Here is an 18,360-nt window from a genome sequence, read left to right as displayed (position 1 = left end):
GCTTCCTTTTCACACCTTTTCCGCTGCCTGTCCGCCAACACCTTTTTCTGCACCCGGACAGAGACATCTTTTGTTGCAATTCACTTTGATTAGCGCCTGGTTGAAGGTCGCTCCAATCTCTGCCTTGTCCTGTCCTGGGAACCCACTCAGCTGCTGGCCGAGAGTGGAAAAAGCTGAAAGCTAATTACATTGACAGTCATTTGGGCTTGGGAGTTGGTTGAAAAGTTTACGCACAATTATCAACACTCTGCAAGGCGTCGCATGATGGGGCACAAAAACTTAACAGACACGCCCTCGAAAGTCCTGCCATATAAATGGAGCCGACAGGCCGTAACCGCAGAATAGTACCCGACCAACACTTGATGGAAAAGTTCAACGAAAAAGTGACCAGCCAGGAGCAGGAGATGGACACGGCTCGCACCTTTGAGGACATGATGTGGGTGCCAGTTCAGTTCTATCGCAGCATTGGCGAGGACATCTACGCCCATCGATCGAAGCGTCCGTTGTGGTCGCTGCTGCTCAAGATCTACCTCTACGCGGGCTTCATTAACTTCAATCTGCTGGTGATTGGGGAATTGGTTTTCTTCTACAATTCCATCCAAGACTTTGAGACCATTCGCCTGGCCATCGCCGTGGCTCCCTGCATTGGCTTCTCTTTGGTGGCCGATTTTAAACAGTTTGCGATGGTCCACTACAAGGCAACGTTGATACGACTGCTGGACGAGCTGGAGGAGATGCACCCAAAGACCCTGGCCATGCAGCGTGCCTACAGAATGCCCGACTTTGAGCGCACCATGAAGCGGGTGATCAACATCTTCACGTTCCTCTGCCTGGCCTACACCACCACCTTCTCGTTCTATCCGGCGCTGAAGGCCTCCGTGAAGTTCAATTTCCTCGGCTATGAGACTTTTGACCGGAATTTCGGCTTCCTCATTTGGTTCCCCTTCGATGCGACGAGCAGCAATTGGGTCTATTGGATCGTCTACTGGGACATTGCCCATGGGGCGTACCTCGCTGGCATTGCCTTTCTCTGTGCGGATCTGCTGCTGATTGTGGTCATCACTCAGATTTGCATGCACTTTAATTACATTTCCATGAGGCTGGAGGAGCATCCATGCAAGCCGCACAAGGACAAGGAGAACATTGAGTTTCTGGTGTGGATCATTCGCTATCACGACAAGTGCCTCACGTGAGTGTCCGTCCTGTCCCGCTGTTCCTTTGGCATTCTCACTCGTAATTCATTTCACCCGATAGACTCTGCGAGCATGTCAACAGTTTGTACAGCTTCTCGTTGCTGTTGAACTTCCTCATGGCCTCCATGCAGATCTGCTTCATAGCCTTTCAGGTCACCGAGTCCACCGTGGAGGTGATTATCATTTACTGCATATTCCTGATGACATCGATGGTGCAAGTTTTTCTCGTGTGCTACTATGGCGATACATTGATTGCAACGGTGAGGGAGATCTGTCGGGAGGGACTCCTAAATCTCATTTTGTTCCCTTCCTTTTAGAGCCTACGAGTGGGCGATTCTGCGTACAATCAAAAGTGGTTTCAATGCAGCAAAACCTACTGCCAAATGCTTAAGATGCTGATTATGCGTAGCCAGAAGCCAGCCTCGATTAGGCCACCAACATTTCCACCCATCTCATTGGTTACCTACATGAAGGTGAGCTGCCAGGAGCTTCGATGTTCGTTTTCCTGAACTCTTTTTGTGGGTTTCCTTAGGTCATTAGCATGTCGTATCAGTTCTTTGCTTTACTGAGAACCACCTATAGTGCTAATTGAAGAAAGGAAAGTGCTAAAAACTAGCATTATTCTGCCTTATAGCTGTAGGCTGACCCTTGAATCACTTGCCTCCAACTCTACACGGCTGAAACATTCGAACTTAATGATGCCCTCGACACGCTTTGATAATATTTAATTAAAAATCGCATTTAAAATTAATAAGCTTAAATGGCAACCAATAGCGCCTGGCCGAGCACAAACCGAATGCCGGCAAATCCCACAGAGAGAGAGAGAGAGAGAGAGAGAGAGGAGAGCGAAAATGTGAGGCCAAACTTCAGGTTTTTTTCAAAAGCGAATATTACATCACAAAAACACAACCAGAAGAAGCAAAAAAAATTATAAAAATCATAAAAAATCAACGTTGAAATCAACAAAAAACTGTTATGCAAAGGACCTTCTCCCCATCAGCCAGCTACATCCATGTGGTGGTGCTCCATTGGCCTCCCTCCCCCGCCCAAGCGACCTGGTAATAAAAGGAACAACATGAAACGCAATCACAATCATCGGCAATAATCTGGCAAGCAGCAACAAAAAAGAGAATCACAAAAAAACATAAAAAAGCATACAAAAAAGAAAGAACGAAATGCTTATTATAAAATTTCACAGTTTTTCAATGAGCCAAAATGAAGGCAAACACGGGAGGAGATTCAATGGAGGAGTGGGTGGTGCGGCTAGGGATGGTGCGGTGTGGCTGGAATGGCAATGGCTTTTCAAAATCATAATGGCAGCTAGTAACAAGAGTTTTGTGTACAAATAGATGAGGAGTGGGCGAGGGTGGGGGAGTGGTACGAAAAAATGTTCCACCGATCGGAGAGGAGCGGAGAGGAGACTCGTAGCGGAGCTGGCAAATACCACGTCAGCAGGAGTCCCCTCCCAGTTCGCCCGATGTGCACGTCACGCGCGACCACTTAAAAAACCTTGGCCACCCAGCACACCCCCCCCCCCCCCCCCCCCCCCCCCCCCCCAACCACCCACACCCGCTCTGTACATGTCCCACACCAGGACCCATCCCCATCCGTAAAACTCCTCTGGCTCGTTGCATTTTCCCTTAACAGGCCGTTAGTCGTTATTATTTTGGTCCATTGACGCTGCGGGCCAGGGCTATATACACACAAGTAGAAGAGCAGGAAGGAGCAGCGGCAGGAGGAACGAGTCCTGTTCACTATGTACATAATAATGGCTCCCCGCATACATACATTTATATAGAAAAGAGCTTCACGGAGCACAGAGCAAGGCCAGAACTGAACAGAGCAGAACAGAACAGAACAGAACAGGGAAGGCCAACGGCAGTGCAGGGGCCACATTATGTACGAGTGCCACCCCCGAGAAAGAAGAAACCATTGCCAGGAGCACATTGAGGAAGAGAGTGTGAGGCAGAGGCAGTGGCAGGGGAGTCATTGCCATAGCCATGGCCGGACCCGGGCACACAGCCACCCTCATTGACGTTGATGTCCCGTATTGGAATCGCGTTCGTTTCGTTTCGTTTCGTTTAGTCCTGGTCCTGCTCGTGGTCCTTGTCCTCATCCTCATCACCATCACCATCATCATCATCGTCGTTAGGTTGCAGGAGCATGGGCAAGAGGAGGAGGTGCAAGGTTTTACTGTGGAAGCGCACTCTCGACAGGCACCACCACCGGGAGGGCAATTTTTATAATTTTAGTCTCGTTTGCTTTGAATTTATTTTTTATTTCCTTTTTTTTTTTGCCCATTCCCATTTCCATTTCCATTTTCTGCTTCTGCTGGTTCTTTCTCTTCTTTGGTGGGACAGACTCCTCCCCCTTTTGTACGGGCCACTGACTGCGGCTCGGGGGGGGGTGGATGCTATTTTTTCCCTCCTTTTTTTTGTGCCCTGTTTTTGCGCTGTTTCTTCTACGGCTGCTGCTGCTGCTGCCTGTTTCTTTTCTAACATTTCTTGTCAGAAAGAGAGCGTAATGGAAAGTGTGACAGACAGAGAGAGAGAGAGAGTTTCAGTTGACGCTTTTCCCTACCCCCCACACACACTCTCTCTGCCAATGCAAAATGGCGTTGACGGTATTGATTTTTGATTTATTGCCGATTTGCTTTTATTAATGCACAGAATGATGTGCCCACTGTGCAGGACTAACCAGGCTGCTAATGGCATGAGCCAATGATTAGTTAGTTACAGGCAAAAGAAAGGCAACTGTACTTAATAACAGGAGAAAAGCTACCAAGGGATGTGTGGTAAACACACATGGCAGAAGATAAAATTCTATTTTTTCCTAGCTTTATACCCAATCTTTAATGTTAATTATGGATTATCCCAATCCCAATCATTTGTGTCTCCCCATTATATGTCAACGTCCATCATTAGTTTTAATCGAATCTGTTGTGCTTTTTTCCATCCACTCCATTTGCTGCTCATATTTCCTGTCGCATTTCGCTCCAGGTCCCTGCCAAGCAAACATTTTCGTTCCGCTCGTTTCAGGATTGGCCGTTAAGGAGCGGAGAAGGAATACAAAAAAATGTACGCAAATACGTGAAGAAATCTTTTTATTTCGCCCCAGCATTTGTGCTCATCAGCTTTTAATTTTATGCTCCTTCCCTGCCTGCCTGCCCTGACATCCAGGGCTGTCTCGTAAGATGGCCCTGGTCGAGTCGCAGTCTCAGTGGCAGGCAGTCTCTCCCTGTTCCTCGCTGCTCGTAGACACTGACTGGGCCCCCGTGGCAAGCAACGCTAATGAGATCCAAGCCGGAGAGCGCAGGCAACTTTCCATTACGTCGAGTTTTTCCTGCAATTTTTTGTTGTTTCGCTTTTCCCCCTCCTTGTTGTGTGTTTCATTTTGAAGCTTTGTGTGCGAGATGGCTGGTTCTGGTTCTGGTCCTGGTCCTGGTACTCCTCCTGCGGGACAGCAAATGTCCTTTTGGCTTGTTAAGAAAATGTCGCTCTCTAATGCCCAGGACAAGGAGCGGCTGAGGCTCACAAGGAAGTGGGCGGCAAGGGGAATAAGTGCCACGACTGACTAGTCCGTCGTCGTCGTTGATGTTGCTGCCGCCGTCGCGCTCTTAAATTAGAAAAATGTAAATTTATTTTAATTAAGATAAATAAGTAACAAAATGTTTTATGGAAATTGCGTTAACAGAGCGTGGACAAGAGGGTGGCAGGATGGGGCAGGGAATTCGTGTTGGCCATTACTGGCCAAGAGGCGACACACTCCAAGCGGTGCAGGAGGCAGGAGAAAGTAAGTAAGGAATACGGCAAACGAGAAGCAGGACCGCAGGACAACTGCTTTAGCATGCAAATACACATAATCAGCAGGCAGCAGGCAAACAGCTAACAAACAGCAACAACCACACGCAGTCCTAGCAATTGTGAGAGAGGTCCTTTGCCGCCCCACTCGAAATGAAATTATTTTTTTTCTGCCATTTTTACCCATTTGTAAGTAAATTCCCGCCATCTTTTTTATAGCTTTGCCTGCACAAAGTTCTGCCTGCCGTTTGCTGTTTTTATTAACAATTTTTGTTTGTGTTTGTGTTTTTGTGTTTGCTTTTGTTGTTGCTGGCTTTCATTAAACCACCAATCGATGACTGATTCTCCATTATTTGCATTGATTACCCCACGTGCATGTACACACACTTTTGACAGCCACTGTTATCGACACTCGTCCGGTCGTCCGGTCGTCCGTCGATGTTGAAACTTTTAATTGAGCGAACCCCAAACCCCGCCAAAGCTCAACAATTAATAAAACATTTTTCCACTGTTGTTGTGCAAATTAATCAGAGAAAAATATTAAAATAAAATCAATGGGAAATTTATGGCAGGAAAAGTTGTGAAAAATGTCTATGGCTGAGTTTTTAATTGAACATTTGAGGCATTCAAATTATGAGATTGGCTGGGTTCACTTCTACTTTAAAGGAAATTCTTTCCACATCAGCCTTTCGAGCTCGAGCCTTTAACCACACGACAGGTCATGATGGGCTGAACCCGCTGTCAGGATCTTTGTTTCCTTTCCTCAATGGCTTTATACTTTCTTGAGCCCAGACTCTCATCCAGTGGACATTCTCTTGGACAGCCCTCAGGCACCGCTCTTCTGTCTTTCTTTTAGCTTACTTTTCATGCTTAATGGTTTAAATATTTACTCGTAATTAAAATTCAGCTCCATGCACAGCACATCAAGTGCATAATCACAGAGCCAGGCAGGGCCAAAACCAAAACGAGACCGGGCAGGGCAAGGCCATTGAGACAATTTTTAGCCAGGAGGAGGAGGCGGGTGGAGCTGGAGCTGGAGCTGCAGCCTGGCATTAGCCGTGGGGCAGAGTAGGCAACTGAAGATTATGTCGCCCCCAAAGTAAATGAAACTTATGCACAAATTACACAAGTCAGTTGACGGGCATCCACAGGGCTCATGGCTCATGGCACTCCCACCTACACCCCCCCCACGGCTGCTCCATACCCCTCTGTGGCTGTATACACTCGAGGCGCCTTCATTGCTGGGGCGAGCCTCAGCGCTCGCTCATAATTAAAACTCGTGCTGAATGAAATCCCATAAAATGAATTAAACATTTTAAGGCTATTTACGGGGAGCGCGCGGGTAGCCCTGGTAAGGCGCAGGGCGGGGGTGTGGTGGTGTATTGAGGGATATGCCTCTTGGGACAATTGCAGCGTTAAATGAAATATTAATGGCATGGATGTCGGCAAGGAACTGAGCAGGAGACGGAGACGTAGAACCACCTTCTTTGGCTCTAATAAAGCGTTGCCAGCCAGAATCCTGCAGGGGGATGGCTGGCTGACTGCCAGAGTGCTGACTGCTGGCTGCAGGTGGAAGAGCAGGGGCCGCTTTTAATGATATACTTTTTTTTTGTGTTGTGCAACTTGTGCCGCACTGTTGTTGCACACAGCACACACACACGCGAAAGAGTTTTTCAAGTGCATCATTATTTGTTGCAAATGGAGGCAGGCACAGCCAAGTGGGTGGATGGTGGGAGCGGCAGAGTCCTGTGCAAATTCAATGCGCTGCATTTTTAATCCCAACGCAAGGTTTTTCTCTCCTTTTCAATGCCTCAACTCAAGTGGATGCCACACCCACCGCTGTTGCTGCTGCAGTCGCCTGCCGGCCTCTGCCTCTCTGTTCTGTTCTGTTCTGTTCTGTTCTGCACTTCATATGCAAACATTTATGATGACGCTGATGTGGCAGCGGGGAGGAGCGAGTGGCACCGCGACTGTACAAAGGTAGTACGCCCAGCCTTTGTTCCCGCTGGGTTGCATGTGTGTCTGTGTGTCTGTGTGTGTGTGTGTGTGCCGCTTGTCGAGTGCAGGCCGCATAATGGGATGTCTGATGAAGCTCTTAGTCGGCATAATTACTTTTTTTTCCCCACATTTTTACAGCTTTTTTTTGAGTCAGCAAAGCAAATGATACTCTGCGGTGCTTCAGACACCCAACCACCCAGGCCGACCACCCAGAAAGCATTAGAAATGTTGGGGAAATTCAATCGGTAGGAATATGCATAGAAAGCAATGGAACGACTAGGTCAAAAGTGTCGGGTCCTTCCTCGAAGATCTCCAGCTGGAGTGAAACGATTTGGCAAATAACAGCAGGCGGTGCCCGCGACAAACCACTTGAATGCCAATTAAAAATGTGTAAATAATTTCTACAACAATTACGGAGCCAAACAAAAGGTCGCTCTTCGAATATGACTGAAAGGGAACGGCTGACTGATCGAAAAGTAAGGCAAACCTGTAGCCAGGACACAGAGCGACAGCGACACGAAATTTATGGCTACTGCATTAGCATATCAGGGTTAAGGATTGTCGAGTGCCAAGACCCTAAGAAGAAGAAGCCTGCAGAGGCAGAAGAAGGTCTGTCAGAGGAACGGTGAAGCGACGGAGGTTCGAAGGCAAATCATAAGCATAAATCGTGGGAAACAACGGCGAGGCAATATTCAAATTAGATGGAATGTCACTTCACAGGACACAATCCCGAACGCGAACGGAATACAGCCAGGATAATGCGGCATTAGAAACTAAGGCAACAATTTTGTCAACGCATTTCCCTCAAAGGGTGAATGATGAATGCGGGGAATAATGAATTCTGAATGGGAGAATAGAACAGAGAATGGTGAATGGAGAATCATGATTGTTGTTCTCACAATGTGGCGATCATCGTTTTGTGTATTCTCTCTGTTTGGGTGATTGTTAGGGTCCAAGGATGCTGCGGCTCGTCTTTTCATGCTATCCCATGCTAGAGACCCTTTCGTTTACCCTCCATTTCCACCCAATTTTAATTGAGTTTTTTACCTGAATTTCACCGAAACTTGTCTGTAATTTTCTCGCTGGCAAGCTTGTGCCAGCTGCAGCATCCCAGTTTCAATCCCAATCGCAATCACAATCCCAATCCCATCGCGGATCTAATTTATATGCATTCCCGTCCCGCTCGCTGGATATTTATATTTCAAATGGTTCAAATATTTTCATAAAAAATACCACAATATTTCGTTGAGTTAAGGAAACTGGTTTAACCGGTTCCCCCATATCACATACGCTTTAGCCCTTTTCTATGGGAATCTGCACCCATACATATTGGGTGAAATAATTTTACAATATTGCAGCATCAAAAGGAGTTGATTCTTGTTGGTGAGTTGGAAACTTTAAAAGATCTCAAGAAATAGAGAGCACATCGTACTCGACGTAGGATGCATGTCAGCGGATTTTCTCTACTTCTGTCAGTATAATTTTTCAGGGCACGTGTTCATGCTCATGTTTTCCATTTCCTTTCTCAAATTAATTGAAAGTTTAAATACATCGGAACCTTTTAACAACCCATGTAATTTGCTCATTCGTTAACTTTGCTAGCATCCCATACACATTCTCAGCATTCGGCCCTAAAGTCCAGGAAAACTTTTTTCTTTTTTCCTTCTCAAGCCAAACTTCCTCTGTGGCAGCTGTGCGCCGGTCGGGTCGGGTCGGTACGGGCTGGGACGCAATTCTCCATTTTTCGAGCAACTTAATTTACGCTGAAATCCATTTGACTTTATCTGACATTCCAATCAAGTCGTCTAAAAATTTGTAACAAAAAAATCAACAAAAAATATTATAATAAAATGCTGAAAAAAAAAAAGAGAACAGAAACTTGCCAACAGTCACGTCGTACAACTTTTGCTACAAATTTTTTCTAGATTACATTTTTTTAGGTTTTCGTTGAGGCGTTGATGAGGAGTGCCCTCTCCGCAGCATGATGATCGTGGGGTGGCACTCTGCTAATGGGCAATGGACCACCCCTCTCGCCACGTACAAAAATAATTCAATTGTTTGTGCCACACAGAAAGCGACGCGGAAAAATTAAAATAGTGTGGCACAGCCAAAAGATACACAAAAAAAAAAAACAGAAAATGCCCAAAAAAACGCGCTCCCTGTATTATGGTCTATATATGGATGGGTATACTACATACATATATTGTATATGTACTCAAAGCGAGTGTTATATGCTGCCGGAATTGGGTTTCCTTTCTGCGCTTTACCCCTCCCCTCCCTCCTGCTCAGCATCCTCGTTACGCACATAATTTCCGGTGAGTTTTTATTAAAATTTCTCTGTTTTTTTTTCATTTGCTCTTTGGAATCACATGCTGACATATTCTCTTTCAACAATGAAGGACCCAAAAAAAAAATACAGAAAAAAAGAAGAAAAAAAGTGTGTAATTTTATAGCCAAACTGTAACACTTTTTGTTGCTTTTTTTGTGTCGCTGTGTACCGATCTGGGGTGCTGCTCCCTGGAAATGAAATGAAATTAAAATAAAAAAACGCTCGCTTTATGCTCTATAAATTTTAATGTAAATGGATTCTCCTTTGTTGCTGTTTTGCTTACGCTTACGCTCGTTGGCTTAAAAGCGCATTGCCACTGACAGCCTGTCGGTTGCATTTAGTGTTATAAATTTTGACTCAACGAAATGTCCAAAGAGAAAAAAAACGGAGAATATCCAACTGATTTTCATGCTTGAGTTTGTCGAGTGGATATTCGGGTTTAGGGGAATAACATTTGGCTTTGGTATGAATGAAATGCATAAGTAGTGATATCGGTGAGGAAAGAAGAGCCAACTTTAGAGCCCATCATTTTAGAGCAGCAATAATAAGCTGTTACTTTGAGGCTTTAAGTTTGAAGAGGAGAGATCTGAAATCAGATAAGCCCTTGTTGCTACGATTCGAAAGAGAGCGGGAGCTTTCTGTGACATTCAAGTGCTCTCAAAGCTTGTAAGCTCTAACTGACGGCTTCACACAATTGCATTTTCTCTTTCGTCTGCGCTGCGTCCTCACATTCTGTTGTTGTCTTCATGCTCTTGCTTTCTCTTCTTATTGTAAAGTCTGCACATAGCAGCAAAGATGCGTCATCGTGCGTCTTTTTACATGGGAGTTTCGCTGGTAGTCACAACAACAGTTGTCTCTGACTTTAGAATACCCTTCTAGCAGTGTTAAGCTTTTGAATTATGCATTTAAGGAGTAAAATAGTCGAAGATCATTGCAATATTTAAGTTATTTTATAGAAATTATCTTAAAACTGAACTTGGACTATGCAGAGATCAGCACTTGATATAAATTGCTCCAATAAAAGCCTTTTTTGGAAGTTCCAGCTGGGTTTCTTGAACATTCCTACCAATTCTGCAATTACCACTCCCACTATTAATAGTTCTGCCACTGTCCCACTCGACAGACCTCATTTATAAACCCAAAATTCATCAGTTTAAAGCACCAGGAGGCAATCATGAACTATCCCACCAATTATCGTGCAATTTTCCAGTCGAATTCGTTCCACGTAGAGACAACTTCATCAGCCTTCATCTATTAAAACTTTCCACTAACTTAAAACCGCATTAATCTCTCTCTCGTTGCCAGCTGATGAGGGAACATCAATCAAACAGATCCGAATAAACCAGCAACAGGCAGCAACCAGCATCTCCCTGCAACAGTCAACAGCTCTTTCCTGCATATTTTGTTTTATTTTTTTTTTTGCAAATTTATTGACATACAAATGGGATTTTGACGGTGCCCGTCAAGAGTCAATAAAGCGGAATCCCAATCCGAATGAGACACAACGAAAATTGTCAGATTCAAGTGCTTGAGCAAATTTCACAATAAATAAAAGTCGAAAGTGAGTGGACGGACGACAAAAAATACAGTAAGCCTATTAACCTTTTGCTCCTCCACCCAGGGGCAACAATGGGAATACAAAAGATGAAAAAAACTGTGAGGGGTTGCACCCCTGCTGACGTTCACCCCTCATAAAAGGTACGCCAGTGACGGGTACGGTACGGGACGGGGAACTCGGCGTCGATCAATGCTCACTTTGCTGGTGTTGTTAGTGCCCCGATTGCTACTGATCGATTGTGCGGTTGTCATTGATTGGGATATTGATTGTTGATACTCTCATTATGGAGGAGAAAGGCATTGCATCGCATTGAGAGGGGTTAATGAGTGAGAGGTCTCAGCCCGAGGGGATTTCCGCATGGACCGCGCCTCAATTTGCTGCACATAATTGCATTGTCTGTGTCCCAAACCGAACCGCGCGCTACCCCAAGTAATTATTTTAATACTTTAATTTGCCACCTGAGTTCATTGGCGCCTCCTCGGGGGCTTCCTGATGCCGCTGTTGACCCTTTTGTGTGGCTGTGACTGTGCCTGTGCCCTGTGCCGCCTCCCCAGACGCGAAATGCTAAATGGAAATGCCGCAGACGCAGCCAAACCAACCAGAAGAAGTTCGTTTCGGTCAGAAAGCTCCCGTGGGGGGAAAGAGGAGCCAAAGCCAAAGGCAAGCAAAAAAAGTGCACATAAAAGTACAGTCACCAAAAGCCGAGAGAGTCCTCTTCCTCCTTGCGATGCGCTGCCCTACGGCAGATTACAGGGGGACGGAGCGAGCATTCTCTTTTACCTCTGCCTTGGTCCATTTCATCTGTAGCTCATCCGTGGGTCCTGGTGGCTGTCTCCGTTTCAGGGATTTCATTAAAAAATGCCTCAGCACTCAGCATTTGCCATTGCCATTGCCATTTCCATTGCCATTGCCACATTTGCCAAACCGCAGAGAAGGCAGTCGAGAGACACACGCAGAATGGAATGGAAATGAGAGGAAAGGAAAGAAAACGGAGGACAGAACCAATGAAAATGCCTTTAAACTGAATGTTGAATTCCGGTTGGGCCTTGGCTCACGAATATTTCTTCATTATGGCCGCATATTTGTGGGCTGTGGCAAATATTTTCCAGTTAATAAAATTATTTGACGACCTCCCTCACCCTCGTCCATCCATCCGCCGCCGTCGGGCCAAATGCAGTAAGCTTAGAAAACTATTATTTTTCACACAAAGTACAATATGGACTCGCCGGGGTTTCCTTATTAAATTTTCTACGCCCCACCCATCCAGGCAAGGCCTGTCCTGTGCTGTCCTCTCCTCTCCTGACGGATCCTGAGGCGGCGGCAGGACCTGGTAGGGACCCGCGCCACGCCACGCCATGCCATGCCACGCTCGTGTAATTCCTTCAAGGGAAATCTTTTCAATTACAATTCGTGCAGATGGTTGCGTTTCCTTGACATTTATTTTTTTTCTCCTCTTTTTTCTACTCCTTTTTTTGCTCCTTTTTCTCTGATTTTCCCCCTTATTTTATGTTGTTGCTGCTGGTTTGCTTTTTACGCCTCGCAGCAAGAGAGTCAGAGGCGGTGGCCAGAGTCGTCAGGAGGCAGTGGCAGCATCAGACAGTGGCAATTTCTTTTCATTTCGTGTGTCTCCTGTTGACAAACTGCTGTGCCGTTGCCACTGGGGTCCCTCGAGTGGCGCTGCGACATTATAAGGATGCTTAAAGCTTTCGTCCCTGCCAGCCTTTCGTCCTCTGTCCCGACCCCCCTCCAGCATTTTGCTTAACTTCAAAAGGTGAGGCTCACTGCCACAGGGCGGTGCCTTGTAGTTAATTAGTGTGTGGTGCGCACTTCTAATTGCATGTGACAGATGCTGCATCTGACGCTGCCCCTTCCACACTTGCCGCCGGATAATAGCCAGCACGAAGAGGGGAGCAGACAGTCTCGTAGCGTCTCTGCTCTTTACGACTTCATAAACCAGGTCCAAAGCCGAACGATCCACAAAGAGCTCTGCTCTCTCAGATCTCTCTGCCATTCATAATTCGACTGCAGATTGCCTGCAAAGTGGAACCCTGCTCTGTGCCGGTGGTCGGATATGGAGCGGACTGGCTGTGCCGCAAGGTGCGCGCTCGTAAGTTATGCCAATGGCTACAAATTGGAAAGCCATTTCAGCGCTAATGAAGATCCACCCATTGCTTGTAGCGCCATCACATATAAAAAACTGATACGGCCTCAGCCAGGAGGAAAGGGAGGAAGGTAAAGGCGTCCAGGGAGAGGTGCCATAGTGCTGCAGGCCTGGAAATATTCTTCATGGAAATATCACCAAGAAATGGAAACATTTAGATTAAATTTATACACAAAATCGGAATATTTTGCTCCTACCCTCCCCAGTGGACTCCCCATCTTGGGGCTGCCTCCTCTGCAACGTGAGGCAATAAAAAATTTGTTTATTGCCGGCATTGATTGAACAGATTCCCTAATGGAAGCGGCCCCAGCCACCTTGTGGATCCACTTTGTCTGCCCCGCTGCCACACCCACTCTGGGCACGCCCAAACGCTTATCGATGGCCCGGCAACACGCCTCCCCAGAGAGACAGAGGGAGAAATATTTTTAATATGTATTTTCTGCATTAATTATTTACAACATTTTCTCAACATTCGAAATGGCATAAACAAAAGCAGAAGGGAGGGGGCATGGGGCTGACCAATTTTGTGTCATGTTTGCTGACAAATTGCAGTTGGAAAATGTATTTACAAGCCAGAGACAGACCCCGATGTAAGCCCCGTGACACAATCCGCTTAAATGCATTTTGGCAGGAGCTGAGGGGAGTACTTTTCGCCATAAATTCCAGTGCATTGTTTCATGTCACTAAATCATATCAACAGCCACAATTTATGCAAAACCCACACAGAGATTGAAATCGAATCGAATCGAATCAGATCGGATTGGAGCAGCGTTCCCCGAATCGCTTGGGTGGACCAATTAAAATGCAAAGAATTGTTAATGTGCGACATTAAAATTCATTATTATTACATACGTTTATTGCAACTACAAGCCCCGGACAGTCGCACATGCCATGCCGCTGCGGCAGCTACAATTGTTGGCCTTAGATATGTGACTCTGGCTGCTGCCACATTTGCATGTGGCCTGGCGAAAACGCTTTGAGCCATTTAGGCAGCTTAAGACATGATTGCAGAGGCGCGAGGCAAGTGTTGAGTGGCCAGAGGCGTCGCTTAAAAAGGGAAATTACAACTAAAACATGTCACAACATCACTTTCAACTCAACTAAATTAATGATAAATTATTCATTTCTTTTAATTGCAGTTACAAGAACGGAATAAGCCCCCATGGACCACAGCCCTGCCACCTATCGGCACCTGAATGGAATACATGCGCCGCCTGCTATTTATGGTTCAACTCCTACCGTCTGTCAAACGCGTCGAAGACCAGCCCCAGCACACAGCACACAGTTTGTAATTAATAGACAATAATTTCAGTTATTTCTTGTTTCAAGTTCTATGGATATTTCCTGTGCACTGTGTCTGTGGTCCGCTGGGTGAGTTCTAACCGTGGCATGTCGCGTCGGTCTACCTTCATTTAGTGTCATTTAAATTGAAAAATGCCCCAACATGTCTGGCCGCGTGTTTGTTCATGCCCAGCAACCCACCAAGCCAACAGCCAACCAAGACAACTCGTTATAATTTATGTACAGACGGCATCTAGCCGCAACTTTTTCTGCAATTGTTATTATGCTTATTGAGTTGTTAACAAAAGTTGTTTAGCGACGGGCCAGCTGTCCGTTGGCCAGGACCGCACCAGGCCAAACCAAAGCGCGATAGTCTGTGAAAACCAAACCCCCGAAGGGCAGGCAGATCGATCAACCCCTGCCCAGCTAAGCTTAGCTGACCCCTGACCCCCTGTGCGGATTCCGAGATGGCGATAGGACAGACAAGATAGCGACAGCTGGCAGCACCCCCAGCCTCCTCGCACACAGGAACGGACCAACACCAGGACCTCACAGTTGGCTGCACAACAAAAGCTGCTGCTGCCTGCCTGCCTGCCTGCTGCCCGGGAGTGGGCCTTAACCCTTTGCCCCTTGAGCTCCTAGCTGGACCAGAGCAGGCAGGCCCAAAAAATGTCGAACTGAAAACATTTTTAATATGCACGCATGGTGGCCCCGTGGTTCGCGTTTGATTTGCAGTTCATTGCGAGAGATGCTGAACGTACTCGGTCCTCGTCCGGCTAGACAGCTGTCCTTCCCTGCCCTGCCCTGCCCATTCCCTACCCTCTGCCATGCCCGGATGGCTACTCAACCTCGCCCTTTCCACGGCCATCGGTCGGCCCCCCCCTCTCTCATTCAGTAATTACGAAGGGCATTTGGTTTTGCTTTTGTTTTTTTGTATGCACATCCTGGCATCCCGTAAAAGGATGAAGGCGCGCACTTAAATAAGCAATTACCGTGTAGCAGCGACCAGAGCCACCAGCAGCATCCTGTCAAAGTCCTGCCCAAAGTCCTGCCAAAGGGTTGAGGCAGAGTCGGAGGCTGAGGCTGAGGCTGAGCCACTCGTCGCGGACAAAGCAGCGAAAAACAAGGGTTCTCAACTAAATAAACCAAACCGAAAACCCGAACCGAAGCTGAAGCCGAAAGAGGCATACAAAATAGCCCAAACCCCGAGACCGAGACCAGTTCTGCCGCTGTCGACTCTGATTTAAATCTTTCGGCCCTGACATGTGGAGGCCAGACAAGGTCCCCTCTCAAACCCGTTCCGTGACTCTACTGGCTGCGCGAAAATCGATGAGAGTTTGGCTTTAAAAATGGTCAGACATCAGAGACAAGTTCAAGTTCAACACTTGATAATTAATTTGCCAGCAGCCCGGCGATACGGAGAGGGAATAGGAAACGTAGACCGAGACCCGCCCTGAGCAAAGTGCGTGGCTGACTCATTACCATAAGCTCCACCCCACACCACACCACTCCTGTTCTGCCATCCTGTGCTGTCCGAAAGGGTCACCAGTGCCCGAGTCGCGTCGGGCCGGGTCATTGTGCTTTTAATTAGAAAACGTTCCACGGCACGAAGCGAGCGGGGAAGGCAAAGGCCAAATGAAAACTCATTAAGATTTTTGTGTGTAAACCCTTTTTCGTCCTCTTGCTGACTGACCCAGTTTTTCGACGAGCAGCACGAGCGCTGAGCTGACCTTCTTTTCGCCCGGTCTCTGTCCGGGGCAGATCGTAATTAAGCAATTAAACTAGAAAACACTTTCACCCTTTTGGCCCACGTCTTCCACGGCCCTTCCTCTGCCCTTTCCTTCCTTCATTGGCATTGCCATTGCCAGTGCGGAGTTGGTATCACGCAGACCCGTTACTGACCCACGGCAAGGTGAAGTTTCTTGTGGAATCACGCATTCGGTTTTGGGCTTGGAGTTTGAGTTTGATTCTGTGGCAGGTGGTGTCTGTGCCTGTGCCTGAGCCTCGCCCCTCTCTGTGTCTGGCTCTGTTGCTGCATTTCCTGTCATTCGTTTTGGGGTAATCGCGACAACGTGATTGCATTTGGCATATGCAGACATGCACACAGGCCGCAGCCGCAGCCACAGCCCCAGCTCCCCTTCCGATCCGTTCTGTGTGTGAGGGTCATCCATCTGGTCAATCGGTCCCCGACCGGCCATTGACCAAATGCAGTTGCAGACTGCCAGAGTTGCTGTTGCCCCAGCTGGCTGCTTGACACATTTTTGTGTCTGTTGCTGCAGCTGGGGATTGAAACATTCCCACGCCTCACTGACCCGACGTAATGGTGATTTGGTTGCGGCGGAATTTCGGGTACGCTGTTTGATGTGTTAACTCTACTGGACTACCACATGGTTTTCATACGTCACAGGGCCTTTGCATTACCAGTCAATTGTGGAATTTGTAATTTTCCCATTGCGTTTGTCATAGCCCCCACTTTAACACATAAATATATTATTTGTGTAGCAACAAGATGAAGCACTTGCCCAAGCCCAGATACCATAAGGACAGCGTTCAAATCATTAAAATGCTGTCGGAAATCAATAAGCCTGCCAGCATGACAGAGCTCATTAAGCATGTGGAATTTCACTATAAAGTGAGTGCTTTGTTGAGGCATTTAAGAGTTCTTTGCTGAGGCATCCCCAACATCCGCAGCCCCAGCCCGCAGATCGTGACTTTTGGCACACTTTTGGTGAAAAGCTCGCAATTGGTGTCACCTGCGGATATATTCTGAAACAGAGCGGCATCTACTCCCTGGTTAAGCCACGGCCAACCGTCCAACAAATATTAACCGAGACCCTGAACCGAACTGAACCGAACACAAAACAAACAACAAAAACCAAAGTCAAAGTAGGATTAACCACGATGCGAACCTTCCTAATGTTGAAGAATGAAAAACGGTCCGAAGAACGCTTTGAAAAACGCCCCGAAAAGAGCTCCGTAAAACGATCCGAAGAACGCTCCGAAGAACGTTCCGAAGAACACACCGAAAAACGCTCCAAAGAACGCTCCGAAGAACGCGCCAAAGAACGCTCCGAAGAACGCTCCGAAAAACGCTCCAAAGAACGCTCCAAAGAACGCTCCGAAAAACGCTCCAAAGAACGCGCTGAAAAACGCTCCAAAGAAAGCTCCGTAAAACGCTCCGAAGAACGCTCCGAAGAATGCGCCGAAGAACGTTCCGAAGAACGCGCTGAAAAACGCTCCGAAAAACGCTCCGAAGAACGCTCCGAAGAATGCGCCGAAGAACGTTCCGAAGAACGCGCTGAAAAACGCTCCGAAAAACGATCCGAAAAACGCTCCGAAGAACGCTCCGTCATTAAGCTGCGTCATTAACTATTTGAGCATTTTTCTCGGACTAAAGACTTGCCTGGTTATTTGGCCTTCAGAGTTCTCTCGTCTCCTGCCGAACATTTCATTCACTAGTAAATGTGAATTGAATTATTTCTTGTAATATTTTCCAATCACTTTATGCGTCAAATTTTTAAAGTTTAATGTTTTTAATTATTAATTATATTTTTGGTATCGAAACACCAACAGATCAGAATCAAGCCACCACCTTTCCTTTAACTTAAGTTCGGGCTTAGTTATTCTTTTTCTGAGGTTAGAGTCTGTGCCTTTGTTTCCAGAATTTGTAGCAGATGTCTTCCTGTCGTTGGCCTCGTGCCAAAGGGGTTTGGTTTTGATCGATCGCGGCATTAGATGGAATCTTTAAAACTTGATTTATTGTCGCCGTGTGCACACATCAGCGGTAGCTTTTGTCTTCAGACCGAGGGTCAAGCACATAAATTAGATCAACTCTGCGATAGCCCAATGCAGCTTTTGGTCCTTTTCGTTCTTGAAAGTCGTTTCGTCGTTGCTAATGAGACGTTTGGCTCTCTAGTCAGCAGATTGGCTGGCGATTCCTTCTGTATTTAATTGTAGAGATAGTGAATATCCTTAATGATGGATCCGTTTTTTCTATGGTTGTTTCCACTATGAGTTTGCCCAATTTTGGGAGAGCCTCT

At 46.7% G+C, this 18,360-nt stretch overlaps 2 protein-coding genes across 2 annotated transcripts; both read left to right on the top strand.

The window, feature by feature from the left end:
- Nucleotides 1-362: 362 nt before the first annotated feature.
- LOC117580522 (odorant receptor 67c) lies at nt 363-1,999 on the top strand. Its single transcript, XM_034267114.1, has 4 exons — nt 363-1,189; nt 1,255-1,453; nt 1,511-1,666; nt 1,726-1,999. Exons 1-4 carry the CDS (start codon nt 363-365, stop codon nt 1,783-1,785), a joined length of 1,242 nt encoding a protein of 413 aa, XP_034123005.1. The 3' UTR covers nt 1,786-1,999.
- Nucleotides 2,000-16,763: 14,764 nt separating this feature from the next.
- On the top strand, nt 16,764-17,825 carry LOC117579553 (eukaryotic translation initiation factor 4 gamma-like). The gene is made up of 2 exons (XM_034265472.1): nt 16,764-16,952; nt 17,012-17,825. Exons 1-2 carry the CDS (start codon nt 16,830-16,832, stop codon nt 17,687-17,689), a joined length of 801 nt encoding a protein of 266 aa, XP_034121363.1. The 5' UTR covers nt 16,764-16,829; the 3' UTR covers nt 17,690-17,825.
- Nucleotides 17,826-18,360: the final 535 nt, after the last annotated feature.

Source organism: Drosophila guanche, unplaced genomic scaffold (genome assembly GCF_900245975.1).
Source record: "Drosophila guanche unplaced genomic scaffold, DGUA_6, whole genome shotgun sequence".
Classification (NCBI taxonomy): Eukaryota; Metazoa; Arthropoda; class Insecta; order Diptera; family Drosophilidae; genus Drosophila; species Drosophila guanche.
Note: the sequence above shows the minus strand (reverse complement) of the source record. Positions and strands in the feature narration are given on the sequence as shown.